A 27,659-nucleotide genomic window follows, 5' to 3' on the forward strand; every position below is an offset into this window, starting at 1 on the left:
CCTGTAATCCCAGCACTTTGGGTGAGGTGAGAGGATCATATGAGGTCAGGAGTTCGAGATCAGCCTGGTCAACATGGTGAAACCTCGCCTCTACTAAAAATACAAAAATTAGCCAGGTGTGGTGGCGTGCACCTGTATTCCCAGCTACTTGGGAGGCTGAGGCAGGAGAATCGCTTGAACCCAGGAGGTGGAGGTTGCAATGAGCTGAGATCACGCCACTACACTCCAGCCTGGGTAACAGAGTGAGACTCCGTCTCAGGAAAAAAAAAAAAAAAGCATGCTGAGCAAAATGGAATATTATCACTAAAAAAAAAGAAATTGCCCAGTCCTCCCTAAGCCTCTCTGTAAAATGGAGATCATATGTTCCCCATGTGCGCTGTGCAAGAATTAAGAGATGATATCCATAAAGCTCATATAAAGTAGGCACTGGATCAGTGTAGTAACTTTTTATTAATTAATGACAATAGGGCAACTTAGAAACTACTCTGAGAAACATTCTGAGAATTGTTTCTGCGAACCCGAGAAATGCTCTGAGAAAGGAAGTGGAAAATTATGAAACCAAGCCATTCCGTAAAAACTACTAAAACAGAGTAATGTAAGATCCTCAGTAAGCTTCAACGCCACAGAAATGTGATGAAGTACATTCACTCCACGAATATGTATCAAGTCCTCTTAAGCACTGCTCAGTGGGGACGCACAGTGACAGCTGATCAAGGCAGATCGTCTAGTGGGTCAGGCTGGTCTTGAACTCCTGACCTCAGGTGATCCACCTACCTCGGCCTCCCAAAGTGCTGGGATTACAGGTGTGAGCCACTGCGCCTGGCCAGGATGGGTTTTTAGAGAACCTCTGAAGGCAGGACCAGAGGAAAGGGGAGAATCTGCTTAGGAAAGCCCAGAGACCAGCTTTTGTGCAAGGCTACAGCAAAGGCTCCCCAACGACCACCACAGTGCACACTACTAACTGGGGCTTGGTCTAGAAGGACTGGGCTGCAACAAGACACTCAAAGCTCCGGGTCAGCTCTGGCCCTTTCCAGCCAGCTTCCCAAGCAGCCCTGAGGCCTGCCCATCATACAGGCCTGCCATGGTGGTTTTGGGCTCTAGCTCATCAAGTGTCTCTGGGTAGTTCCCCATTCACAGGCACCTGGGGAAATGGGGGAAATGGAGTCCATGGACGGCACAGCCTGGGCCCGTGCCTGGCCTGGATGGTCCCCATGGTGCCCGTTCTCCCTTCCCTGTCATTCTCAAGGATGTCCCGATTTGGACGGTAGCTTATGTGGCCACCCTGCCCAGGTCAGGCAGCTGATACGGGAGTGTCTGGAACACAAATTGACCTTCTGGAGCACGACCCAGTGTGCGTTCCACCACAAACCCTGCCTGTGAGCCGGAGCAAAATGCCCCTGAGGAACTCAGACTCAGGAAAAAAACACTCAGCTGGGCGTGAGTCCAGGAGTTTGAGACCAGCCTGGGCAACACGGCAAAACCTCATGTCTATAAAAAATGCAAAAATTAGCCAGGCATGATGCATGTGCCTGTGGTCCCAGCTACTGGGGAGGCTAAGATGGAAGGATTCCTTGAGCTCAGGATGTGGAGGCTGAAGTGAGCCGTGATCATGTCACTGCACTACAGCCCAGGTGGCAGAGACCGACCTCATCTCAAAATCAATCAATCAATCAATCAAACACTCTATAAGACAGTTGGCAGTCTTCAACCAGAGAGAAATTAAAATCTGGAAATAAGTCAACAACAGTGTCCAGGCCTAAGAAAGACAAAGGGAATTCAGCAGAAGGAATGTTCACCAGCCTACAGTCTCAGGAAGGGTCAGCAAAAGTCAATTTGGCCCCTTTGACACTTCCTGATTCTGAGCACAGGGATGGAAAGTGCCGATTCCACAGGGAGCCCCGAAGAAGCTTCACTCACCTGTCTCCTCTCCTGGGATCCGGGAAGTGTTAAACATTCGCTCCCACTGAGCGGAGCAGAGTGGAATCGTGGATCCCAAAAGACGGATCTGTAACAAAAGTACATTTCAAACCAACAGAAGAATCCCACAGAAGAAAATCCCACAGAAGAAAAGCAGCAAGTTGGCCGGGCGCGGTGGCTCACGCCTGTAATCCCAGCACTTTGGGAGGCCGAGGCGGGCGGATCACGAGGTCAGGAGATTGAGACCATCCTGGCTAACACGGTGAAACCCTGTCTCTACTAAAAATACAAAAAAAAAAAAAAGAGAGAGAGAGAGAGAAAAGCAGCAAGTTAAGACCACGTGGAAATACTAAATGTGTTTTCTGTGCAGATTGCTTGGTTTGACTTCCTCTTTTCCAATGGCTCCCTGGAATGATTCGTTGGGGGACTCATTAAACCATGCCAGGGTGCAACTTCTTGCACAGTAAAATCCTAAATAACACATTCTAATCAATTATTTACAACTGACACTTAAAACCAAAGAAATATTTCAGGAAGAAAAGTCTTGTTTCTTACAAGCAACCCACCAGCTAGTATTAGTTCAAAAACAACAAGGGCTTCTTTGAAGGGCAGATTACAGAACTAAAGTACAACAGATGTATATTCATTTAGGAGACACAAGTAGAATTAAATCTCAAAATAATTAGGCTCAGTGAAAGAAACTAGAATTTAGAAAAAAAGAGTGCATACTGTATGATTCCACTTACATAAAGCTTTAAAAATTACAAACTAATCTAGAGTGACAGACAGTAGACTGGGGGTCCAGGACCAGGTGGGAGGGAGAGATGACAAAGGGCAGAGGGGTTTTGGGTTGACTGATGTATTCACCATCCTGACTGCAGTGATGATGGTTTCTCAGATGCATCAATATACACACGTCAGAAGTTATCAAACTCTCCACTTTATTTTTTAATTTTTCTTTTTTTTTTTGAGACGGAGTTTCGCTCTTATCACCCAGGCTGGAGTGCAATGGCGTAATCTCAGCTTGCTGCAACCTCTGCTTCCCAGGTTCAAGCGATTCTCCTGCATTGGCCTCCCAAGTAGCTGGAATTACAGGCACGTGCCACCATGCCCAGCTAATTTTTGTATTTTTAGTAGAGATGGGGTTTCACTGTGTTGGCCAGGCTGGTCTTCAACTGCTAACCTCAGATGATCTGCCTGCTTTGGCCTCCCAAAGTGCCAGGATTACAGGCGTGAGACACTGTGCCCGGCCACAAACTGTATAGTTTAAACATGTGCAATACGTCAATTATACCTCTGTTAAGCTGTTTGAAAAGAATTTTTTTAAAGCAATTTGTGTGCCTACTGGTTTGATTTCCTCCCGGTCCAGTTTGCGCCTGTAAAGCAGGATGGCGTGGACGGTGTTGCCGGCTCTTGCTGCCTGAATGTGAGTTGGAAGGACATACAGCAGATCCTGAAAAGCGAAAAAGGTGACATGGAGAGAATTTGCATAGGGAAAGATAAGCAAATTTAAATACATCACAGCACATCCTGCACGCTGTCAAAATATTTCCAGAGATGTATTCAGTTACATCTGCAATGCTACAAAATAAATAGTAGTTTGATTTTCTACATTCTGTCTTTTACTTTGTAAATGTTTTATGAGAACGGAAGTCCTCCAAAACTCTTGGGCTGTTAAAGATAACTATTCGCACCAAATACCCTCATATAACACAGAGAAAGGAAAGCAAAAATTAGTCGGGGAGCAATTAGACAATCAGGAAGTTTTTTGGATGAGACACAATGAAAGGCTGAAATGATTGTTTATATAGAGCTGTGCCTGCAGCTTTCTAAATTTTGAGACCCTGTTCTAAATGTCTACATTTTCCACAATTGGAAGAAAAGGCCAAGGAACACAGGTCTAACCTACATTTTGGAAGAGTCTATGTCCACACCATGTCCCCAGTGATGTAGAAAGTGCCTCTGTTTGTAGGAAATGAACACAGGTCTCCTGGGGGAAAGGGCGTCAGATAAACAGCTCACTTCCAAATAGAGCAGGAAAAGAAGTTCTACAGACTACACTGACGGTTTTTCTTTCAGTCTGAGATTATTTCAGATGGGGGAAAAAAAGTTAAGAGAAAAAGAAAGGAAAATTTTGAAACGAAGAAAAACAGAAAGAAAAAGCAAATGATAGGCCGGGTGTGGTGGCTCACGCCTGTACTCCCAGCACTTTGGGAGGCTGAGCCGCATGGATCACCTGAGGTCAGGAGTTTGAGATGAGACTGCCCAACATGGCGAAGTCCCGTTTCTACTAAAAATACAAAAATTAGCCAGGCGTTGTGGCAGGTGCCTGTAATCCCAGCTACTCGGGAGGCTGAGGCAGGAGAATCGCTGGAACCGGGGAGGGAGAGGCTGCAGTGAGATGAATTGTACCACTGTACTCCCGCCTCGGCGACAGAGCAAGACTCCATCTCAAAAAAAAAAAAAAAAAGGGAAAAAAAAGAAAAAGTAAATGATAAAAAATAAATGAGGGAAAAAAATAAAAGGAAGTGAAGGAATGGAAGGAAAAGGAAAGAGAAGAGTTCTATTTGCCAGTTATTAAAGCAGTGGTCGAGAACCCAAATTGAGGGGCCTTCTAACCATCCATGCTTTGTTTTTTTTTTTTTTTTTTTTTTGAGTCTCGCTCTGTCGCCCAGGCTGGAGTGCAGTGGCACGATCTCGGCTCACTGCAAGCTCCGCCTCCCGGGTTCATGCCATTCTCCTGCCTCAGCCTCCTGAGTAGCTGGGACTACAGGCGCCCGCCACCGCGCCCGGCTAATTTTTTGTATTTTTAGTAGAGACAGGGTTTCACCGTGGTCTGGATCTCCTGACCTTGTGATCCGCCCACCTCGGCCTCCCAAAGTGCTGGGATTACAGGCATGAGCCACCGCGCCCGGCCACCATCCATGCTTTGAAAGACAAAGCCCAGGAAACCAGAAACTACCATGGATGCACACCCCTTTGGCGTCTCAGAAAACAGTAGGGTGAAGTGTAGTGCACTGGTGGCAGGATCTTGGCCAACCCACTGTCCCTGAGCTCTAGGGGTTCTGCAGGGATCTTAAGGCCGCTGTGGCACTAACTTCCAGTGCTAAGTCATAAAAACAGCAGGACAGGCTGGGCACGGTGGCTCACACCTGTAATCCCAGCACTTAGGGAGGCTGAAGCTGGCGGATCACGTGACGTCAGGAGTTCGAGGCCAGCCTGGCTAACATGGTGAAACCCCGTCTCTACTAAAAATACAAAAATTAGCCGGGCATGTTGGCGGGCACCTGTAATCCCAGCTACTCGGGAGGCTGAGGCAGGAGAATCACTTGAACCTGGGAGGCGGAGGCTGCAGTGAGCCAAGATCGTGCCATTGTACTCCAGCCTGGTGGACAAGAGCAAAGCTCCATCTCAAAACAAAACAAAACGAAACAAAAAAACAGCAGGACAGGTATAGCACAGTGAGGAATTCCTGTTTGCCAGAAACTTATTTTTGCAGCCCAAATCCCCCTGCAGTAGCAGAGCACCCTGGGCCACTAGGCTAATACTGAAGGGTATTCACAGGGTTCTCCAGCCTGGAAGCAGGACAGAGAGGAGCATGAGCCAGTCCCCAGAGCTTTCCCAGGCCGTCCACAGGCCTGTGAAGACGCCACCTCTGTGGACAGACCCGCCGCCCCACCGTCCTCGCCAGACAGCAGCCCGGGCGGGGGCACTCACCATGGCATAGTAGTTGCTGTTCACCATGAGCGGCCCTCGTCCTCGGAGGTAGATGTACTCCTCCCACCAGTCGCTCACCTAGTGGGCGCAAACACCAGACAAACCCGCAGGCTCAGCAGGGGCCAGGCAGGCTCCCTGGCAGCAGCCCAGAGCCACGGGGAAGGGCAGGCAGTGCTTTTGGCAGACATTTTGGCATCTAACGGGGGCCATTCCAGAACAGGGAACACAGTCCTAACCAGACGGAATGCGACACCGTGGGAAACGAAAAGTGTTCTTTTTAAGTTGAGACGAGCAGAAAGAAGGTACATCACCTTCATTCTGTAGATGGTTCAAAAGGGAAAAAAAAGCCGAAGTGGGAGGATTGCTTGAGTCGAGGAGTTCGAGACCAGGCTAGACAACATAGCGAGGCTCTAGCTCTACATTCAAAATAAAAATAATAAATAAAATAAAAATTTTAAAAATGTTTAAAAGACCAGATGGAAAGTAAATCCTAAATGTTTGACTGCTAACATGTTCTAAAAACCAATACTGTGGGCTGGGCATGGTGGCTCACACCTGTAATCTCAGCACTTTGGGAGGCCGAGACAGGAGGATCGCTTGATGCCAGGAGTTTGAAGCCAGCCTGGGCAACATTGCAAGCTTCCATCTCTCCAAAAAAAATGTAAGAAATCAGCCAGGTGTGGTGGCTCATGCCTGGAGTCTCAGCTACTTGGGAGGCTAAGGCAGGAGGGTCACTTGAGCCCAGGGGTTCGAGGCAACAGTGAGCTATGATTGTGCCACTGCATTCCAGCCTGGGCAACAGAGCAAGACCTTTTCTCAAATAAAAGAAAACAGAAACAAAGGCCAGGTGCAGTGGCTCACGCCTGTAATCCCAGCATTTTGGGAGACTGAGGCGGGCTGATCACTTGAGGTGAGGAGTTCCGGACCTGCCTGGCCAACATGATGAAACTCCACCTCTACTAAAAATACAAAAATTAGCTGGGCATAGTGGCGGGCGCCTGTAATCCCAGCTACTCAGCAGGCTGAGGCAGGAGAATCACTTGAACCTGGGAGGCGGAGTTTGCAGTAAGGGGGGATCGCACCACTGTACTCCAGCCTGGGCGACAGGGCGAGGCTCCATCTCAAAAAGAAAAGAAAAGAAAACAACAACAACAAAAACCAATGTTATGCAAAATTGCTCCACAGACTGCTTCTCGTCTTCCTGCTTCCCAGGTCTCCCTGAAGAAGCCACCGCTTCAGTCTAGTCCGTGGCACTAACCCGGCGTTCCACAGGTGTGGTCCCTGTTCCCTGGCACATGCATCCTGAAGCTACCCAGGGGCAGTGCCCCCCAGCCACCTCACAGCTGCTGTCCCTTCACAGCCTGCTGGACCCAGAGATGGCTTCCTTTTCAGCTTTGTGCTGAAACACACGTAACTACAGAACAGTGGCCATGCAACGGTCTTGTGTGCGGAGCTGTGCAGAGAGCTGATGTTTACCAGTCCAGCACACCCGTGCAGCCAGCGAACATGCCCGGACCCCTGAGGCTCAAGAGACTCCTCCAGGCACTGCCCATCCACCCACGATGTGACTTCTGCACCACCTGCTGGTTCTGTCAGGGTCACTTGGGACACCTCCTCTTCCGTGTTAGTTGTTCCTCAAAGCTACACTCCCTCCCTTGCTTCGTCTGCCAGAGGCCTGCTCTCACCCTCCCAGCACATGGAAGCCCAGCCAGCTCCCCACATACAGGGCGCCAGCTAAGACACTTGGTTGGAGGAGATGCTCCTGGGACCACTGGCCACACTCAATCCCAGCAAGCATCCCACACCATCCCTGCATCCACCAGCGAGCTCGGGAAGGATGCCTTGGAATAAAAATAAACTAAAGAGGAGGATAGGAGCAGGTGTCTGGGGCAGCATGGCACTGCTGCAGGAGAAACAGCTCACAAGAGGAATCCCCGGGGAAGAGGGAGAGGGAGAGGGCTCCTGTGTGCAAAACACAGCATTGCGATGATGCACCTGCACTCGGGGTAAAACTGTCACTGTAGGCTGGGTGTGGTGGCTCATGCCTGTGATCCCAGCACTTTGGGAGGCCAAGGTGGGAAGATCACTTGAGCCCAGGAGTTTGAGACCAGCCTGGTCAACATAGTGAGACCCTGTCTCTACAAAAAATCCAAAAACCAAGAAACTGTCACTGTAACTACACGTCAGTCCTAATACACACACCCCATGCTGCATGCAGGTAAACCATAGCTGGAACTTCCTAAGGTATGATTTTGGCTAATCACAGCTGTCGTTTCAGCCCTGTTATCCCTGTCCCTCAGAATTAGCATCTTCATACAGAAAAATTTCATCAAGAAAAACTGGGTACACAGACTTACGTAATTTGTAGCCCACCAGGATTTTAACTTCAAATACCACTGTAGTCTTGGTCCAAGACTGACAGCAAAGTCTTGAGCAAGTGCCGTCATCCGTTTGAAGTCTTCTTCCTTCATAAGAGGCCTCACCGACTCTAGATACTGGGATTATCGGGGAAAAAAAAAATCACCCAAGTTAAAACACATTAATCAAAGCCTATGGTTGCCTCACCTGTGCCTTAGGAGAAGTTCTAACACATTGAAGAGGTTTTAGGCTGGGCATGGTGGCTCATGCTTGTAATCCCAGCATTTTGGGAGGTCAAGGCCAGTGGATTGCTTGAGCTCAGGAGTTCAAGACCAGCCTAGGCAATATGGTGAAACCCCATCTCTACAAAAAACAAGACAAAAATTAGCTGGGCATGGTGGTGCATGTCTGTGGTCCCGGATATGTGAGGGGTTGAGGTGGGAGGATCACTTGAGCCCAGAAGGTCGAGGCTGCAGTGAGCCATGATCACACCACTGCACCTCAGCCTGGGCAACAGGGTGAGACCCTCTCTCAAAAAAAAAAAGTTTAGACTCTTCCCCCAAGTTGGTCTTAGCAGTCCTTAGACAGGTTAACTCCCTTCAATGCTAAATGGTGTCATAGGGTAACAATAATTTAACAATTAAACTTTTTCTTCCTTTATTAGTTTTAAAAGTGTCCCAAATCCTGCATCACCAGAAAGCCACCATTAAATTTTTAGAATTTAAAATAAATTCTAGAATTGACAAGAAAAGTTAACAAGGAAATTTCAAGAATGTCTCTTATGTATTATTTGGCCCTTAATAAAAGAGCTGTTCTGACTTAAGCTTTGATGACCTGTGATGGTGACTACGAGATGGGGCAGAGTCATGCTGAGAGCTAGGTGCTGGGGCTGGGCAGGTGCTCAGGCAGCAGGATGGGAAGGAGGGGCTGGAATAGGTCTCAGAACCAGGCCAAGGCCAGGGCCTCAGGTTCAGGGTTTTCAGCCTCCACCCCACCTCATCCTTTTACATGTGCTACTTTGGTTGAACAAATGCTCAGAGATGGAAACACAGAGAGCAATTGTTTAAAAAGACACTCAAAAGCTTCTGCTACACACCTAAGCAAGCTCTTACAGAAAGTGACACTGGTCAGGTGCGGTAGCTCACACCTGTAATCCCAGCACTTTGAGAAGCTGACATGTGAAGAGTGCTTGAGCCCAAGCAATCTTGACCAGTTCAAGACCAGCCTGGGCAACAGAGTGAGACCCCGTCTCTGCAAAAAAAAAAAAAAAAAAATACAAAAATTAGCTGGGCGTGGCGGCACATGTCTGTGGTCCCAGCTACTTGGAAGGCCGAGGTGGGAGGATCACTTGAGCCTAGGAGTTCAAAGCTGCAGTGAGCCATGATCACACCACTGCATTCCAGCCTGGGCGAGACGCTGTCTCCCCCAACAACAGCAACAAAAAGTAAAAACTGTTGCTAACCCCACAATTTGCCATGAAATATTTTAATCCAACAAGTTGTCTGCTGTAAAAACCAAAGTCTTGGTGAAACAGTAATCTCTTTAGGGTCCCTCCCTGTACGTTGGAAAGTAAGACCCCACTCCCTTACAAGGGCCAGCTGTGGCCAGGTATGGTGGCTCATGACTGTAACCCCAGCACTTTGGGAGGCTGAATCAGGAGGACTGTTTGAGCCCAGGAGTTCAAGACCAGTCTGGGCAACATGGCAAGACCCCATCTCTACAAAAAAATATTTGCAGGCATAGTGGTGCACACCTGTGGCCCCAACTACTTGGGAGGCTAAGGCAGGAGGATCACTTGGGCCAGGAATTCAAGGCTGCAGTGAGCTAGGACGGTGTCACTGCATTCCAGCCCGGGCAAGAGAGTGAGACTCTGTCTCCCACAGAAAGGGCGTGGAACAGTTGTCAAGCATATTGAGGCTTATTCAAAGTAAAATGCCCGTTAATGAGACAGAAAATCATGCCCTGAATGAGCTGAAGTGGAACCCTGAGCTACGCAACATAGACAGAGGTCACTGAAGGTCAAGCATCTCACCCTCACCCCACCCTGCCAGTGGAACAGGGGCCGTTGTCAGCCCTGATTCGCAAGTGTGGGTACAGAAGAGGAGAGATGGGGTAGGCCAGCCACGGTGGCTTGCACCTGTAATTCCAGTACTTTTGGAGGCCGAGGTGGGCGGATCACTTGAGGTCAGGAGTTTTGAGACCAGCCTGGCCAACATAGTGAAATCCTGTCTCTACTAAAAATACAAAAATAAGCGAGGTGTGGTGACACACACCTGTAATTCCAGCTACTCAGGTGACTGAGACAGGAGAATTGTTTGAACCTGGGAGATGGAGGCTGCAGTGAGCTGAGATCACACCACTGCACCCTAACCTGGGTGACAGAGCAAAAACAAAAACAACAACAACAAAAAAAAGAGCAGAGATGGGAAGAAACTTACCAAGGCTAACAGGGACTCAATAACCAAGGCTGGATTCAAACCCTCAGGGACTCAGTAACCAATCCTGGATTCAAACCCTTACCCCGAGAAGTTTCTGCTTATTCTAGTTTTTAAAATGGGGTCCCAGGATGTGCAAAAACGAAAGCACCCATGCACTGCTGGTTAGAATGCAAAATGGTGGAGCTGCGTGAGGGTCTGGTGGTTCCTCAACGAGTTACCACGGAATTCCCACGACTCAGCAATTCCGCTCCTGGCTATGTCCCCAACGGCGGGTGAACAGGTCAATACACTGTGGTCCTTCCATACAACGGAATATTATTCAGTCACAAAAAGGGATGAAGTTCATCCACGCTACAACACAGGTGAACCTTAACGACATGCCAGTCACAAAAGGCCACATGATTCCATTTATGTGAAATGTCCAGAACAGGCAAATCCACAGAGACAAACAGGAGATTAGTGGTTCCGAGGGGCTGGGAGAGGGAAGTAGAAGGACAGGGAGTGACTGCTTAGTGGCTATGAGCTTCTGGGTGATGAAAGGTCCTGGAATGAGACAGCAGTGAGGGCTGCGTGGCATTATAAATGTACTTAGTGCCCCTGAACCGTACACTTGAAAATGGTTAAAACAGTACAATTCATGTTGTGCACATTTTACCATAATTTTTTCAAAAAGAAAGAAATGGAACTGCTCCCTCCCCTTTTGTTCAATTAAAGAAAAAAAAAAAAAAGACCAAAGCAGGTAGATCACTTGAGCCCAGGAGTTCAACGCCAGCCTGGACAAGATAGTGAAACTCCCTCTCCACAAAAAAAAAAAAAAAAAATAGGGCCAGGCATGGTGGCTCACGCCTGTAATCCCAGCACTTTGGGAGGCCAAGGCAGGGGGATCACAAGGTCAGGAGATCGAGACCATCCTGGCTAACATGGTGAAACCCCGTCTCTACTAAAAATGCAAAAAAATTAGCCCGGTGTGGTGGTGGGCACCTGTAGTCCCAGCTACTCAGGAGGCTGAGGCAGGAGAATGGCGTGAACCCAGGAGGCAGAGCTTGCAGTGAGCCAGGATCACACCACTGCACTCCAGCCTGGGTGACAGAGTAAGACTCTATCTCAAAAAAAAAAAAAATTGCCATGTGTGGTGGCACGCACCTGTAGTCCCAGCTACTCAGGAGGCTGAAGCGGGAGGATCATCTGAGCCCAGGAGGTCAAGGCTGCAGTGAGCCAAGATCGCACCACTGCACTCTAGCCCGGGCAACAGAGCAAGACCCTGTCTCAAAAAAAAAGAAAAAGAAATGAGTAGTTTTGAGGATGAAATGATAGGCTTTCTAGGTAGTGCCTTGCCCCTAGGGGCCTGGGGTGTCAAGAAGCAACTGTCTTCAGACCAGCTGGAGGCTGACGATCACCCCACCCTCAGCTGGAGGACCCCCACCAATCAGATCAAAAACATTCACCACCCAGCAACAGATGAATGGATAAATAAAATATGGTCTAGCCGTACAATGGAATACTATTCAGCCGTAAGAAAGAAGGAAATTCTGACACAGGCTGCTATGTGGATGAACCTTGAAGACATTATGCTGAGTGAGAGAAGCTAGTCACAGAAGGACAAATATGATATGATGCCACTTATATGAGGTCCCTCAGATTGGCAAATCCACAGAGACAGAAAGTAGAATAGAAGTTACTAGGTGGGGGGAGGGAAGAATGGGGAGTGACTGCAATCATTTCATACAATGTTGTATTTAGCAATTATGTAAAATAGCAAAAACTGGCCGGGCGCAGTGGCTCATGCCTGTAATCCCAGAACTTTGGGAGGCCGAGGCAGGTGGATCACTTGAGGTCAGGAGTTCGAGACCAGCCTGGCCAACATGGCAAAACCCCGTCTCTACTAAAAATACAAAAATTAGCCGGGCATGGTGGCGGGTGCCTGTAATTCTAGCTACTTGGGAGGCTGGGGCAGGAGAATCACTTGAACCCAGGAGGTGGAGGTTGCAGTGAGCTGAGATTACACCATTGCATTCCAGCCTGGATGACAGAGGGAGAGTCCATCGCAAAAAAAAAAAAATTAAATAAAAATAAAAATAAAATAAAGCTTTAAAAAATGCACCAAGCAGCTTCTCTATGAAACTTAAAACTTTTAAAAAATCACCTAAGATGCAGCAGTGATGCATTGGAAAAAAAAAAAAAAAAAGACTTCCTATGAGAACCCTACCAGGCACACCACTGAAGGCTACTTGAGTCAAATGATGGTGACCTAGTTCATCATAATTAAGACTGAAGCCTTAATCCACAGATGGCTGACATTTCAGCGTGAAGCCTAAGCCACACCTACCCTGTTCACAGTGTCTTTGACAGCCGGGACCGGCAGGCGAGGCAGCGATGTCTGGAAGCTGTACAACATGGGTTTTCGGCCTGAAAAGATCTTGACCATACCCTGAAGAAGAGAGAATTATATTTTCAGTCTACTGCCATACCACCCTGAACGCACCCGTTCTTGTCTGATCTTAGAAGTTAAGCAGGGTCGCGCCTGGTTATACTTGGATGTGAGAATTACAATTTCAAAGACAAGGCTATGTTAAAGATCCAAAGCCACTTTTCCAGCGTGCACAACATGCCAACCACTTACTGATTTTCTGTGTTGATTTATTTTTCATCTGGTCCATCTTTTACCCGCCCCATACTTACAGGTTCTAGCAAATAAGCATATAACCCCGCCCTCCATGCCAATAAAAACCTGGGCAACACGGCAAAACCCCATCTCTACCAAAAAAAACCACAAAAAATTAGCCAGGCGTGGTGGCATGTGCTTGTTGTCCCAGCTACTTGGGAGGCTGAGGCGAAAGGATTGATTGAGCCTGGGAGGGTGATGCTGCGGTGAACCGTGATCACCCCACTGCACTCCGGCCTGGGCGACACAGTGAGACCCTATGTTAAAAAGCAAAACAAAAACAAACAAACAAACCACGTGGAATCAAAGCCAAGCCTGACGGAGGCCGTAAGATGTCACTGCCAGCATCGTGACTAGCCAGGACCCGAACTGTGCTTCTGCACCTAGGGTGAGTCCCACCCCACCTCCTTCTGCAAGGCCCTTAGTTTAGGGATGGGCTCCAGGCTCTAGGAGCAGTGAGGAGGGTCAACGTGCCTGACCCTGAGCCAAGCTGAGGGGAAGCAGCGTCTTTCCTTCAGTCATTGCCAAGCCTCCCAGAGGGCACATTTGTGGCCCTTGGTTTTAGGCTGGATGATCAAGTCTGTATAATAACCAGTCACCTCAATGCCGACCAAAACAAAGGCAGTCCTCGGGCCCAGGTGGGGAGTCCTGGTACCGCAGGGCGTTGGGACTCAACTGAACCTCAGCTGCGAACCCACCAGAGGGAGTGCCCTTTAGCCTGCTTTGCCAAGCGTGGGAACCACCTGAATCTCTTCTAGGTGTTAAATTCTGCTTCTCTAGAAATCAGGAACTTTATATCCAAATGGCAGAAACTGATTTGAGAGAAAAAATTGGTTTGACTGGGTGCGGTGGCTCACGCCTGTAATCCCAGTACTTTGGGAGGCCGAGGAGGCTGGATCGTTTGAGCCCAGGAACTCGAGATCACCTGGCCAACATGGCGAAACACTGTCTCTATTAAAAATACAAAAAATTATCCGGGCGTGGTGGTGTGTGCCTGTGGTCCCAGCTCCTGTGGAGGCTGAGGTGAGAGAATCGCTTGAGCCCAGCAGGGTGGAGGTTGTAATAAGCTGAGATTGCACCACTGCACTCCAGCCTAGGTGACAGAGCAAGCTGCTGTCTCAAAAAAAAAAAAAAAAAAAAAAAATTTGTTTGGCAAGAGTGGAGTCCCAGTGTGTGGTGGGCACTGCGGTGACTCCCACACTTCTCTTACAAGGCTTCCCCAGAGGTTGGGACAGCAGCCCAGTCCAGGCAGGCACCACTGTGGGGGCTACCCAGAGGCAACCGAGCAGAAGGGCCCCGGGGCCAAGGTCGGGGCAGACAAAAAAACCAAAGCAGACCCATGGCTTCATATACACCGGCAGACCCATGGAGCAGCCTCATTCGAGAAAGATTCTGCAGAAAATTTTCTCATGATTACCTGGTCCATTAGAACCATTTAGGCCACTTGGCAAGACAGGGGTGAATAAACCAGATGTTTTTTTACACATGTCCAGCCCCAAAGACCCAGGTTGGGCTTGAGGTGCTGAGCAAAGCCCAAGGCCCAGGGCCATGACTACAATGGGCAGATGGTACATGGGGCACATGCCCGCCTGCAGGGGGTCACAGGGGCCCCAGCCCCCAGACGGAGGCCTTGAAAGTCCAGAGATGATGCCCATCTTGGAGGGTTTATTTTCAGAAAAACTAAGGCCATAATTTTTTTTTTTTTTTTTTTTTTTTTGAGACAGGGTCTGGCTCTGTCACCTAGGCTGGACGCAACCACAGCTCACTGCAGCCTTGACCTCCTGGGCTCAAGCAATCCTCCCACCTTGGCCTCTTGAGTAGCTAGGATTACAGGCATGCACCACCACGCCTGGCTAATTTGCCTGGCTAATTTTTGTATTTTTAGTAGAGATGGGGTTTCGCCATGTTCTCCAGGCTGGTCTCAAACTCCTGAGCTCAGGTGGTTCACCAGGCTTGGCCTCCAAAAGTGCTGGGATTACAGCCATGAGTGACCATGCCCAGCTCCCACAAAAACATTTAAATTGAGCCCGGGTTTGATGGCTCATGCCTGTAATCCCAACACTTTGGGAGGTTGAGGTGGGCAGATCACTTGAGCTCAAGAGTTTGAGACCAGCCTGGCCAACGAAACCCCATCTCTATTAAAAATACAAAAATTAGCCAGCCATGGTGGTGTGCGCCTATAGTCCCAGCTACTCAGGAGGCTGAGGTGGGAAAATCACTTGAGCCTAGGAAGTTGAGGCTGCAGTGAGCTGTGATCGTGCCACTGCACTCCAGGCTGGGCAATGGAGCAAGACCCTGTCTCAAAAAGAAAAAAAAAAAAAGCTGGGTGCGGTGGTTCATACCTGTAATCCCAGCACTTTGAGAGGCCAAGGCAGGATCACCTGATGTCAGGAGTTAAGACCAGCCTGACCAACATGATAAAACCCTGCCTCTACTAAAAATACAAAATTAGCCAGGCGTGGTGGTGCATGCCCGTAATCCCAGCATCTTGGGAGGCTGAGGCAGAAGAACTACTTGAACCCGGGAGGCCGAATTTGCAGTGAGCTGACATCGCACCATTGCACTCCAGCCTGGGCAACAAGAGTGAAACTCCATCTCAAAATAAAATAAAATAAAATAAAATAAAAATAAAAAAGAAAAACATTTAAATCATGAAATTTGGACAAGCATCCACATATATGGCAAAGCCATGACCTTAAATCAAGGACCCTTGGGCTAAGGGCCAAGGCAAGCTGGGGGAACATTCCAGAAGCTAAGTCCGAGTCACGGGAGCCTGTCCGAGGGGTCAGCTAAGGTAACCATTTAATGCCTGACAACAAGTGAGTCAAGAACGCTACAGAGAACTGGATGGACAGCACTTTTATTTGATGAATGACCTGAACTACAAACCCAGCAGACCTCAATAAAACATGCTGCAGATCTCACTAACGTCACGAAAGAGAAGCACTCTTCGGCCCCCGCTTTTGTGTCATGGTGACTCAAACCTCTCCAGCCATTCAAGGTTGAGGCCCAGGTCACCAACCAAGCATCAAGGGAGAAAAGGTCCCAGAGGTGTCCTTCTTTCCAAAGCCCAAACCATCTACCCCCACTCCACTGCCAGAGGGATGCACAATTACCATCCAGATCTTGGTGGCGCGACTCATCTTGCCGTGCTCAGCGAACATCCACCCGTGGTAGGACAGCAGCACCTTCAGGGAGTAGCGCATGGTGACGATGAGGGCCACCCACAGCCCGGTGCCAAACAGCACGCCGCTGACCACGTTCTTCGTCTGGCTGGACATGCAGTCACTGCGGAGACAGACCCAGACAAGGGAGGCTGTGTGTGAGGTCGCACGGTGCCACCGAACGCCACCGGTGACGCCACAGACACCACGTGCTTCAGCGTCCAGCAGCCTGCCCCATGTAGAGCCGGGAAAGTCAGAGGGAGAGCACTTGCAGGAACCGAGCTCTTAAAACACTCACGGACTCTCTCCTCCTCACCCCAAAACCAATCACGCCGAAAGTAGCCGGCAGACCCGGGTGCCCGGGGCAGGCCTGTCTGCTCTCTTCCCACAGGTCCCTTCAGCCTGATCTGCTCTGGTGGCCTTGAAACCAACCAGGGCCAATTTGTGTCATCTGGAAAAAGACACAGCTTCCTCCAGGACCTCTGGACCAACAGCAGGGGGGATGCTGTGAGGCCGGGACCTGGCCACCGCGAGAGCCATGCCCTGCAGACTTGCGCCTCCCCGGCAGGTGAGCAAGAGATTCTGGGCCACTTTCTTCAGCTCTTTATGAATTTTTTTCTCCCAAACTTACTTTTAGATGCAATCGTAATCTCAAATTATTTTGTTACAACCATTACCTCCAGTATTTCTATCAAAAGAGCTTGTTTTTGACTTAGGAGTACTTAACACGAATAAAGAAACAGACTGTGTGAAACGGTCATGTAAATATTTAACTTAAATACAGGAAATGTTTTTGTTTGTGAAGGAAGGTAGTACATATTATGGTAAACATGCGACTTTAAAAATGAGACAAAATGCAGCTTTTTTTTTTTTTTTTTTTTTTTTTGAGACAGAGTCTTGCTCTGTTGCCCAGGCTGGAGTGCAGTGGTGATCTTGGCTCACTGCAACCTCCACCTCCCAGGTTCAAGCAATTTTCCCACCTCAGCCTCTCGAATAGCTGGGATTACAGGTGTGTGCCACCACATCCAACTAATTTTTGTATTTTTGTAGAGATGGGGTCTTGCCATGTTGCCCAGGCTGGTCTCGAACTCCTGACCTCAGGTGATCCACCTGCCTCGGCCTCCCAAAGTGCTGGGATTATAGGTGTGTGCCACTGTGCCTGGCCAGAAATGCAGCTATTTTGTGGTTTGTTTTAGTTTTGGTAACTGCAAAATATTTTTTAAATAAAAACTAAGCATGCTTCAAATGATTAAAAGACCAATATATATAACCTAAAGGTATCCCCAATATTTGAAAAGCACTAATTTGGCCAGGTGCAGTGGCTCGTCTATAATCCCAGCACTTTGGGAGGCCGAGATGGGTGGATCACTTGAGTCCAGGAGTTCAAGACCAGCCTGGGCAACATGGCAAAACCCCATCAATATAAAAATAAAACGTAAAAAAGAAAATAAAATAATTCAAAATAAGAAATAGAAAAAAAAGAAAACCACTAATTGAACACTGCATAATATTTAAGTGGACAAAAACAAATTATCTTCAAGGTTACATACTCTTGCTCCAAAATGTGTATCTTTCTATAACCCGTGAAGTCTAGCACTGGAGTTTAACTGTAGTCTCTTTTTTAAACCTATACGCTCTTTTCTGGTCATCTAACCTATCAGCAAACCTGGGTTTAGGGATTTCAGAAGCCATCTTTTAGATAATCTACATTTTAGATTACTGAAAGAAAAAGACCTATATACTTACTTGATTTGCAAAAATAAAAGTATTTTAGCATAAACAAATGACACATTCAAGATTTTTAAAAATATAGACATATAGGCACTTAGATAAAAAACGTTAGCAAAAAGCTTTCTTTGAAAGGACATGCTCCTTACAAGGCTGTCGGGGACAGACTCAGAGACAAACCCCACATAACACGTATGACTCCACTTTTTTACTCTTTTTTTTTTTCTTTTCTTTTTTTTTTTTTAAGAGATAGGGTCTCACTATGTTGCTCAGGCTGGTCTTGAACTCCTGGGCTCAAGCAATCCTCCTGCCTCGGCCTCCCAAAGTGCTGGGATTACAGGCCACCGCGCCCAGCCTGACTCCAGTTTTGAAGGCAGCGGCCCAGAGAATCTGCAAGTCCCCTCCAGGACAGCAGCTCTGGAATGGCCCATGAGGCTGGAAGACGCTGGCCCTTAACCCGGCCTTTCTAAATTTAGGCCAGGGATGGCCTAGTTTACCAAAATAGGTTTAAGAGGTACAAAGAAACAAATCTTACAAAGACCCAGATTATTAAGAGCTTTAAACAGTCAACACTTCTAAATATAATCCAGTTTTAAGAGAAGGCCTACACTAGAGAGTAAATTAAAGATCTGGCCCGGGCTCAGTGGCTCACATCTGTAATCCCAGCACTTTGGGAGGACGACGCGGGTGGATCACTTGAGATCAGGAGTTCAAGACCAGCCTGGCCAACATGGCGAAACCCCATCTCTACCAAAAATACAAAATTTGGTTGGGCATGGTGGCGTGTGCCTGCAGTCCCAGGTACTCAAGAGGCTGAGGCAGGAGAATCACTTGAACCCGGGAGGTGGAGGTTGCAGTGAGCCGAGATCGCACCACTGCACTCCAGCCTGGGGGACAGAGTGAGACTCAATCTCAAAAAGAAAAAAAAAAAGATCTTCATTAACCCCACGAGAGAATGAAAAGTATGAAGGAACAGCTCCACACACAAGGCTCAGAGGCGGCTATCCACTGCAGGCCTGCGGGCCCTGGGACCTCAAGGAAGAGAGCAGCCAGGCCTGCCCCGAGTGCCCAGGTCTGCCAACTGCTTTCTGAGTGACAGCAGTGACAGCAGTCCCCAGGCAGACAAGGAACCTGGCAGGCATCCCAACCAGGCATGCTTCTGCTAAAATGACTGGGAACTTTGATTCTGTCTCTTGCAGACACTTATAGAGGCCTGAGCCAGCGATCCTGAGCTACCTCAAGGTTGCAGGCAACTCAGCTGGATGCTCAGAGGGTCCAGGGCTTCCTGGAGAAGGAACAGGATGTGAAGGGGTCCTCTGCAGACCCTTCGCAAAAAGAGGCAGGAATCAGGGTACCTGCTCAAGCTGTCATCAGGAGATTCAGACCATTAATCTGCTTAATCTTTTCTTTCTAGTCAGCAGAATCAAGGCTGGGCACGGTGGTTCACACCTGTAATCCCAGCACTTCGGGAGGTCGAGGCGGGTGGATCACCTGAGGTCAATAGTTCAGATCAGCCTGGCCAACATAGTGAAACCTCATCTCTACAAAAAATACAAAAATTAGCCAGGCATGGTGGTGGGCCCCTGTAATCCCAGCTACTCAGGAGGCTGAGGCAGGAGAATTGCTTGAACCCAGGAGGTGGAGGTTGCAGTGACCCAAGATAGCACCATCATACTCCAGCCTGGGCAACGGAGGAAAAACTCCATCTCACAAAAAAAAAAAATTCAAATTCAGCCGTTAACTGTGAGTGAGTTTTCGTTTATGTCCCTTTTTCTGCCAGTTTATTTTCTTATTTCTTGCTGATTAAACAATATTTACATGCAAACAACCCGCAAGGCATGACTATGAAGATCCAGAGCTTTGATTTTTAGCTTAGCCCTGACCTGGCATTGTGCCTTCCACCTGCAACTCCTGGCCCCAAAACAAAGCCCAGTTATGAGGAGTTGGCGGCTATTATTGACCTCAGATGATCCACCTGCCTCGGCCTCCCAAAGTCCTGGGATTACAGGTGTGAACCACCGTGCCCCAATGGCAAAAATGCCGTTGGTGTAAACAAGCAGCACAGAAATCGAATCAAACGCCTGGCACGGGCCAGCAGGGACACTTCCAAGGCACCATGGAGCTTTCAGACCAGAAAGGAAAACGTGTGTCCAAGCGCAAGGGTCACAGCTGCACGAGGAAGCTGAGTCGCCCCGCGTTCCACTGTCTCGACGTTCAAATGGCGATAAAGCAGCGGTGTTCACGTGCATTTGTCTCACGGAAGCTTCTGGGGCAGGGGGTGGGGGGACCTCAGTGCTACACTGAAGAAAGCAGATTTCAGAGCTGGCACAGAGCTGGGTTTAAATTCCAGCTTCCCCGCTCCCTCTTCCTGTGACTTGGGCAGACGCCTGCATCTGTCTGAAAGCTTCCTCACTGGTAAAAGGGATCCTAATGAGAGGTCACTGCAGTGCAGGACCTGACCTTCCTAGACGGGAGTCTGGGCCATCTCCAGAACTGGATGGAATAACAGGCATCACAGGCTTGCAATAAACACGTGCCATCAACAGGCGGCAGGTGGTTGGAAAAAAAATAAAATGAACATGTGCTGAATGTTACCTAAGGTGTCTCGGGGCCTTATCTCTTGGTAGCGAGAGATAAGCCCCAGGAAAATCCAAAACCCTAGGGGTGGGAGTGACAGGGGTGTCCCCTGGAGATTTCTGAACCACCCTGACAGAAAGCTAAGTGGGGGAGGTCCCTGCAGAGGACCCCAGAGCAGTCAGTTCAAGGGTCACAGAACTCTGGGATGAACGGACTCCAAGTGCAAAGAAATCATTACATGGAGATTCAGCCCCTTGAGCAGAAATTCCGTTTCAGAGCCCTACTGGCCGGGCTATGGGCACTGTCACTATTGGCCAAACCCTCGGGCCCTGACACCTTCCAAGGGGTGCCCCAGGGCTACTACCACTCTTCTCACCCTGGTCTTCGGAGGAAAGGCCGCAGAGGACCGCAAACTCCTGGAGGGACCTTAGCACCACCCAGGAGGCGAGAAGAAAGCCGACATGAGGACAGAATCAGGAGCTTCACATCGAATCCAGAACAGTGACAATCATCACATTTGAAGAGACATAAAAACAGCAATAAAATCCGTAACTTCCCAGACATTCGGAGATTTCACAGGATTACTTACGTTGTTTCCAGGGTCCGATTGATTTTTGCAATTATTCCTAACGAGGGGTCGATCTTGGCGTACATTGTTGTCATCACACCCACCACCACGATAAGCCAACTGGAGGGGCTCGCCGGGTACACGCCAGTGATGATGCCATTCTAAAGACAGACACACGGGCCATGAGCGGTGTCCTCCCACAACCCACAGGGCAACGGCGCTTCATGGCCCCGGCAACAGGACTGCTGGGTCGGCAGGCAGGGAGAAGAGGGTGTCGGCAGCGTGCGTGCACTAAGAAACCATACCCCACTAGCTGGGACTCTCCCCAGAGTTTACAGCCTGCGGCGTTCCAGTTTCCTCCCTTCCACTACTTCTGAGCCAAAACCCACCCTGAAAGCTTCCCCAAGAGTGGACACCCCAGGACATGAGAATCAGCCCAGGCACTAGTTTAGCTGGTGAAGGATGTCACTGAGCCACCATGATGTCCTGTCCCTAGCCTGCTACTGTCTAGAATGCCCTGAGACCCCAGCTCCAAAACTGCCCCTCTTGCCGCCCCTATGTCAGAAGGCTGCTTAACCTTGAAGATTTCATGGGAGGCCTCACTCCATGTTGAGAATTTGCTGTAAAATACTCCAGCCAAAAAAAAAAAAAAAAAGGATTATATCAAACGAAATTGGCAAAATTGTTGAACAAGGAAGTGAACGGTGGGGATCTGTAATCAGTCCTCTTCACTCTTGTGTATGTTTGACAACTCCAATTAAAAAACATTCTTACTAAACCATCCTAATAAGATATTGATTTGACCAAGGTAATGGATTAAAAATGACCAAAGCAGGCCAGGTGAGGCGGCTCATGCCTGTAACCCCAGCACTTTGGGAGGCTGAGGCGGGCAGATCACTTGAGGTGAGGAGTTTGAAACCAGCCTGGCCAACATGGTGAAATACTGTCTCTACTAAAAATACAAAAACTTAGCCAGGTGTGGTGGCGGGCGCCTGTAGTCCCAGCTACTCAGGAGGCTGAAGCAGAAGAATTGCTTGAGCCCGGGAAGCGCAGGTTGTATTGAGCCAAGGTCGCGCCATTGCACTCCAGCCTGGGCAACAGAGTGCGGCTCTGTCTCAAAAAAAAAAAAAAAAAACATTAGCCGGGCGTGGTGGTGTGCACCTATGATCCCAGCTACTTGGGAGGATGAGACAGGAGGATTGCCTGAGCCCAGTGACACTATAGGGAGCCGTGATCACACCGCTGCACTCCACTCTGGGCAACAGAGCAAGACCTTGTCTCAAAAAAAAAAAAAAAAAAGGGGAGGGGAGGGGGAGAACAACATTCCCACTGGGTTGAATATGATGGCCAAGCCTCTGCATCCAAGCTTCTATTTTCCCAGATTCCAAGGTGAAAAAGAGCAGCCCTCGGCGAGCCGAGCTAGTGCCTCAGTGACATCTCGGATGTCGCCTTGGTGGGTTATTGATCTGGGCCCAAGAATACACAGGCTGAGCCCCAGGGACACCTGTGCAGCTGTGCTGGCCCCCAGGGGCTCGCCCACCTCCCTGCCGTCCCTGCTGCCACCCACTCTTGAGCTTAGGGCTTTCTCAGTGGCCCACTTCAGTGCCGCCCTCAGAGACGGAGCACTGGGAAGTCCACAAACTGAACTGAGCTCCTGCTGGGGCTGGCGGGGGTCAGCGGGGGTGTCCACTCTCGACTTGATGAACTTTCATCTAGTTTCCGTGTTTTCAAACATGCACTTATTCCTTCTATGATGTTTAAAATAAACGAAAATACATGGAAAAACAAGATACTTGCTTAAAAAAGAACAGAGTTCCACTTCTTTAGATAAACAGAATTGAGAACATGTCGACTCGACTGTATTTGAACTTATGTGGAGAGTTTCTTTTTTTTTTTTTTTGAGATGGAGTCTCGCTCTGTCACCCAGGCTGGAGTGCAGTGGCGCAAACTCGGTTCACTGCAAGCTCCACATCCCGGGTTCAGGCCATTCTCCTGCCTCAGCCTCCCAAGTAACTGGGACTACAGGTGTCTGCCACCACGCCCGGCTAATTTTTTGTGTTTTTTAGTAGAGACGGGGTTTCACCGTGTTAGCCAGGATGGTCTCAATCTCCTGACCTTGTGATCCACCCACCTTGGCCTCCCAAAGTGCTGGGATTGCAGGCGTGAGCCACCATGCCCGGACCTTATGTGGAGAGTTTCTAGTATGTGAATGTTTTATCAACGAAGTAATTATTACATCTACTTGCTGAAGTTTGGAAAAAAAAAAATTTTTTTTTTGAGACAAAGTCTCGCTCTGTTGCCCAGGCTGGAGTATGGTGGCTCAATCATGGTTCACTGCAGTCTCTGCCTCTCAGGTTCAAGCGATCCTCCCATCTCAGCCTCCTGAGTAGCTGGGACTACAGATGCATGCCAACGCACCTGCCTAATTTTTGTATTTTTTGTAGAGATGGGGTTTTGTCGTGTCACCCAGGCTGGTCTTAAACTCCTGAGCTCAAGCGATCCGCCCACCTCAGCTTCCCAAAGTGCAGGGATTACAGGTGTGAGCCACTGCACCTGGCCCAGAAAAAGTCCTTTTTGAACAAGGTGCAAAGGATTCTGACTCAGACAGAAGATGTGAATTCTAGTCTTTACTCTGCCTTCTATTAAGTAGGTCGCTGGCCCTTGGAGCCTCGATTTCCCGGCCTGCTTTAGAGCATGCCAACTCCCTCTACCTGCCTAATGGAGCTGCTCCAAGCATCCAGTGAGCTAAAGTCCGTGTAACGATGTCCCCAAGCCTTAAGTACCGTGGAAATAGGTAAGTGATACGCAATCGCCAGTCTGAAACACGTAGACCTCAATCGCTGCAAGAGCCCCGTTCTTAGACATTAAAAGGCATACTGTGTAGATTTCAACTCATCTCAGCAAACCTTGAATCGGATGAACTTCTTCTTCCAGGAATGAAGTCCAGAGAGATAGATTTGCCTAAGAGCTTCATGGCTCAGCCGCAGGTCGATCCCATCCGGAGTGACCGTGAACTGAAAGGCTACAGCTTGGTGAGCTTCTGCCATCTTCAGGAATTACCTGGAAGGAGAAGGAGAAAATGTAACACACTTTGTGGGACCAGATACTAAAAAATCCCCATATAGAAGTGCCATTCCTTCTGAATTTAAGTTCTTCCTCCCCACTTAACAGCATCCGGGCCCATGGTACCCCAACCCTGGCCCTGGACATGCCCCGGAACCACACCTCCAAGCCAGCATCCAGGCCCGTGGTACCCCAACCCTGGCCCTGGCTGTCCCCCGGAACCACGCCTCCAAGCCAGCATCCAGGCCCGTGGTACCCCAGTCCTGGCCCTGGCTGTCCCCCGGAACCACGCCTCCAAGCCAGCATCCAGGACACACCTGCTGACGCAAAGCCCGTGGCGCTTCAGCAACTCGCACAGCACAGACAAATCTCAATCTTACAGCCAGGCCCTTGGAGGCTGGCATTAGAAGAGGCCCAGAGTGTCCACGAAGGAGTCCACGAGGGGGCCCACGACAGCCCTAGACCCTGAACTTCGAGCACACATCAATACCAAATGCCTCTGCCTCTGGTGTCTATGTGGCTGCTCTTTTGAGAAACTGTTCTGGGGTTTCAGAGAGACCCATGGAGACCCCACGAGTCACATGTGCAGACGCCTCAAGAATGGGTGCTCGCGGACCGAGCGGGCCTTCTTCCTCGGAGGCAGCGGCTGAAGCAGCATCTGCCTTGGCGGCCCACGGGCTCAGCAGATCCTGGGGCGCTGTATCCCAGACGCAAGCACAGCCCCTGGGGACAGCATCCCGTCTGGCTGCAGAAAACTGCTTCGGGGTCTGCTACATTCTTCCCATCCCTTCATCCTGGCTCCGGCTGCCTTCCTCCAGGCTCCTCGGCACAGCCGCTCAGCACAGCACAGCCCCCATCCCCTCCTGGACCCCCAGGGCGGCGGCTCCTGCCCTTCTCACTGTGCCTCCCCCACCTCCTCCCAAGCTGCCTGCCACAAAGTACTAAATGGATAAAAGAGAAGCTAAGAGGAAAAAACTATCAAGGACCATAATAAAAATCCAAAAACTCGTGTGTGTGTATGTAGATGTGTGTGTGGTATGTGTATGTGGTGTGTGTGGTGTATATGTGTGTTGTGTTTGTGTGTGTGGTGTCTGTGTGGTATACGTGTATATGTGTGTGTGTGTGTGTGTGGGCATATGTATGTGTGGTATATGTATGTGTATGTGGTGTGTTTGTGGTGTCTGTGTGGTATACATGTATATGTATGTGTGGTGTGTGTGGGCATATGTGTGCGTGGTATGTGTATGTATGTGTATGTGGGGTGTGTGTGTGGTGTATGTGTGTGGTGTGTGTGTGCATGTGTGGTGTGTGTGTGGTGTATGTGTGTATATGTGTGTGATGTGTGTGGGGGTATGTGTGTGGTGTGTGTGGCTGTGTGTGGGGGTGGGTGTGTGGTGTGTGTGTGTGGTGTGTGTGTGTGTGGGGAGTGCATGGGCAGGTGTGTGGTTGTGTGTGTGGGTGTGTGTGTGTGTGTTGCGTGTGTGTGGTGTGTGTGTGGTTGTGTGTGGGGTGAGTGTGTGTGTGGTATGTGTGGTGTATGTGTGTGGTGTGTGTGTGTGAGAGTGCGTGGGCGTGTGTGTGGAGTTTGTGTGTGTGTGTGGGGGTGGGTGTGTGGGTGGTGTGTGTGGGTGCGTGGCCTGTGTGTGGGGGGTGGGTGTGTGGCAGGTGGGTGTGTGTGGGTGCATGTGTGTGTGGTTGTGTGTGTATGGTGTGTGCGTGTGTGGTCGTGTGTATGGTGTGCGTGTGTGGGTGGGTGTCCGTGTTCTCATCACAGGATGATTTACGCCCACTGATGCCCTCTGAGGGCAAGCTGAAAATCAGTGGCTATCACAGTTTCGAAGATCCCGTTACAGAAATCAGCCCAGCTCAGTCCTCCACCAGCCAAAACACGAACCATCCACTGACAGGCCCTGGAAAGCCACCCGACTTCACACATCTGTCCACATTACAGATATCTGTTGACTGCCTCCAATGTGCCTGCCAAGGAGAGGAGCTGGACACCAGCAGAAAAGGCCCCTCTGCCTTCCAACGGCGTAGACCGCGCTAACAAGCAATGCATGAGCAGCGCTCTGGTGCAGGAAGGGGAGGTGCCAAGGGGACCTCTCAGGAGACAGTGAAGCCAGGAGAAGGAGCGACCATGGGAAGAGCAGGCGACAGCTGGAGGCAGGAAGGGCAGGAGGCTGGGAGTCAAAGAATGTCACAGGGTGGACAGGGGTGTCTGGGGTCAAGGACAGGGTATCTGGGGTCAGTGGCAGGACAGCTAAGGTCAAGGGCAGGCCAGCTGGGATCAAGGGCAGGGTATTGGGTCAAAAGCAGGTGTCTGGGGTCAAAGGCAGGGTAGCTGGGGTCAAGGGCAGGGTGTCTGGGTTCAAGGACAGGTGGCCAAGCTTGAGAGGAAGGCAGAGGCAGCCGGTGGGAGGTGGCAGGGTTTTGTGCTAGCGATGGAGAAGCATCCCAGGGCCCGGAGGAAAGGGAACCTGCCACTATTTCTGTTCTAAAGACCGCCCTGGCTGCTGTATGGAGCATGGATGGGGAAGCAGGACCAGTAAGAAGCTGAGGCTATCTTCCATTAAGGTGCCCAGGCCTGGCCCAGTCTGTCAGTGACAGGGACAGTGACAGTGTGGACAATGACCCACACAAAACAGTCTGCAGAGGCACCCTGAGCTGCGCGTGCTGGTGAAATGGGCTGTCAGGCTCCTGACTTGAGCCACCCACTCAGTGAAGCCAGGTACTGACATGGGACAGTCTCAGGGAGGGAAGGAGGCAGGCTGGGGCGGAAGCTGAGAATTCATGCCTGGACCTGCCACATGTGAAATGTCGCCAGGACATCCGGGTGGAGATGCCACACACTGCCGGAGTGAGGGAGGAGCTGGGCCGGACGACACACCCGAGAGGTACCAGCACAGATCCTGCGAGCTCTGCCTCAATGACTCTGAAAGAGTAATTTGGCAAAACTACATTCCACCAGCTATAACCTTAGCTTAGAGCAATTTGCAAAGCAATCGACAATATGTATGGGCCAGGAATGATGGCTCACACCTGTAATCCCAACGCTTCGGGAGGCTGAGGTGGGAGGATCGCTTGAGGCCAGGAACTCAACACCAGTCTGGGCAACATGGCGAAATCCCATCTCTCCAACAAATAAAAAATTAGCCAGGTGTGGTGGCGTGGGCCTGTAGTCCCAGCTACTTGGGAAGCTGAGGTGGGAGGATCCCTTGAGCTCAGGAGGTAGAGGCTGCAGTGAGCCATCATCACACCATTGTACTCCAGCCGGGACAACAGAGTGAGACCCTATCTCAACAACAACAACAACAACAACAACAACAAAACAACAGTATTTACATATTATTTAGTAGGCATGCAGCCGACTCCCATGGCCTGGCCAGTTTTAAAGGAATGGATCCCATTTTTGAAACCAGCAAGATCACTAAGCAGATGTTTGCCACAGGCTGAAGAGGGTATCAAAG

At 49.6% G+C, this 27,659-nt stretch overlaps 1 protein-coding gene across 5 annotated transcripts in view; it reads right to left on the reverse strand.

Moving 5' to 3' along the window:
- Positions 1–27,659, reverse strand: part of CPT1A (carnitine palmitoyltransferase 1A) — an 81,767-nt gene that overhangs the window by 29,373 nt on the left and 24,735 nt on the right. For all 5 annotated transcript variants that reach the window (XM_031653780.1, XM_031653784.1, XM_031653783.1 and 2 more), the window contains 8 exons: positions 24,036–24,189; positions 21,151–21,290; positions 16,209–16,380; positions 12,757–12,858; positions 7,992–8,129; positions 5,635–5,712; positions 3,263–3,370; positions 1,918–2,005 (listed from right to left, as the gene is read on the reverse strand). In XM_031653780.1, the coding sequence (XP_031509640.1) occupies positions 1,918–2,005; positions 3,263–3,370; positions 5,635–5,712; positions 7,992–8,129; positions 12,757–12,858; positions 16,209–16,380; positions 21,151–21,290; positions 24,036–24,176 (967 nt within the window). In that variant the 5' untranslated portion in view covers positions 24,177–24,189. The remainder of the gene's footprint in view (positions 1–1,917; positions 2,006–3,262; positions 3,371–5,634; positions 5,713–7,991; positions 8,130–12,756; positions 12,859–16,208; positions 16,381–21,150; positions 21,291–24,035; positions 24,190–27,659) is intronic.

Source organism: Papio anubis, chromosome 12, assembly GCF_008728515.1.
Source record: "Papio anubis isolate 15944 chromosome 12, Panubis1.0, whole genome shotgun sequence".
NCBI classification, from domain to species: domain Eukaryota; kingdom Metazoa; phylum Chordata; class Mammalia; order Primates; family Cercopithecidae; genus Papio; species Papio anubis.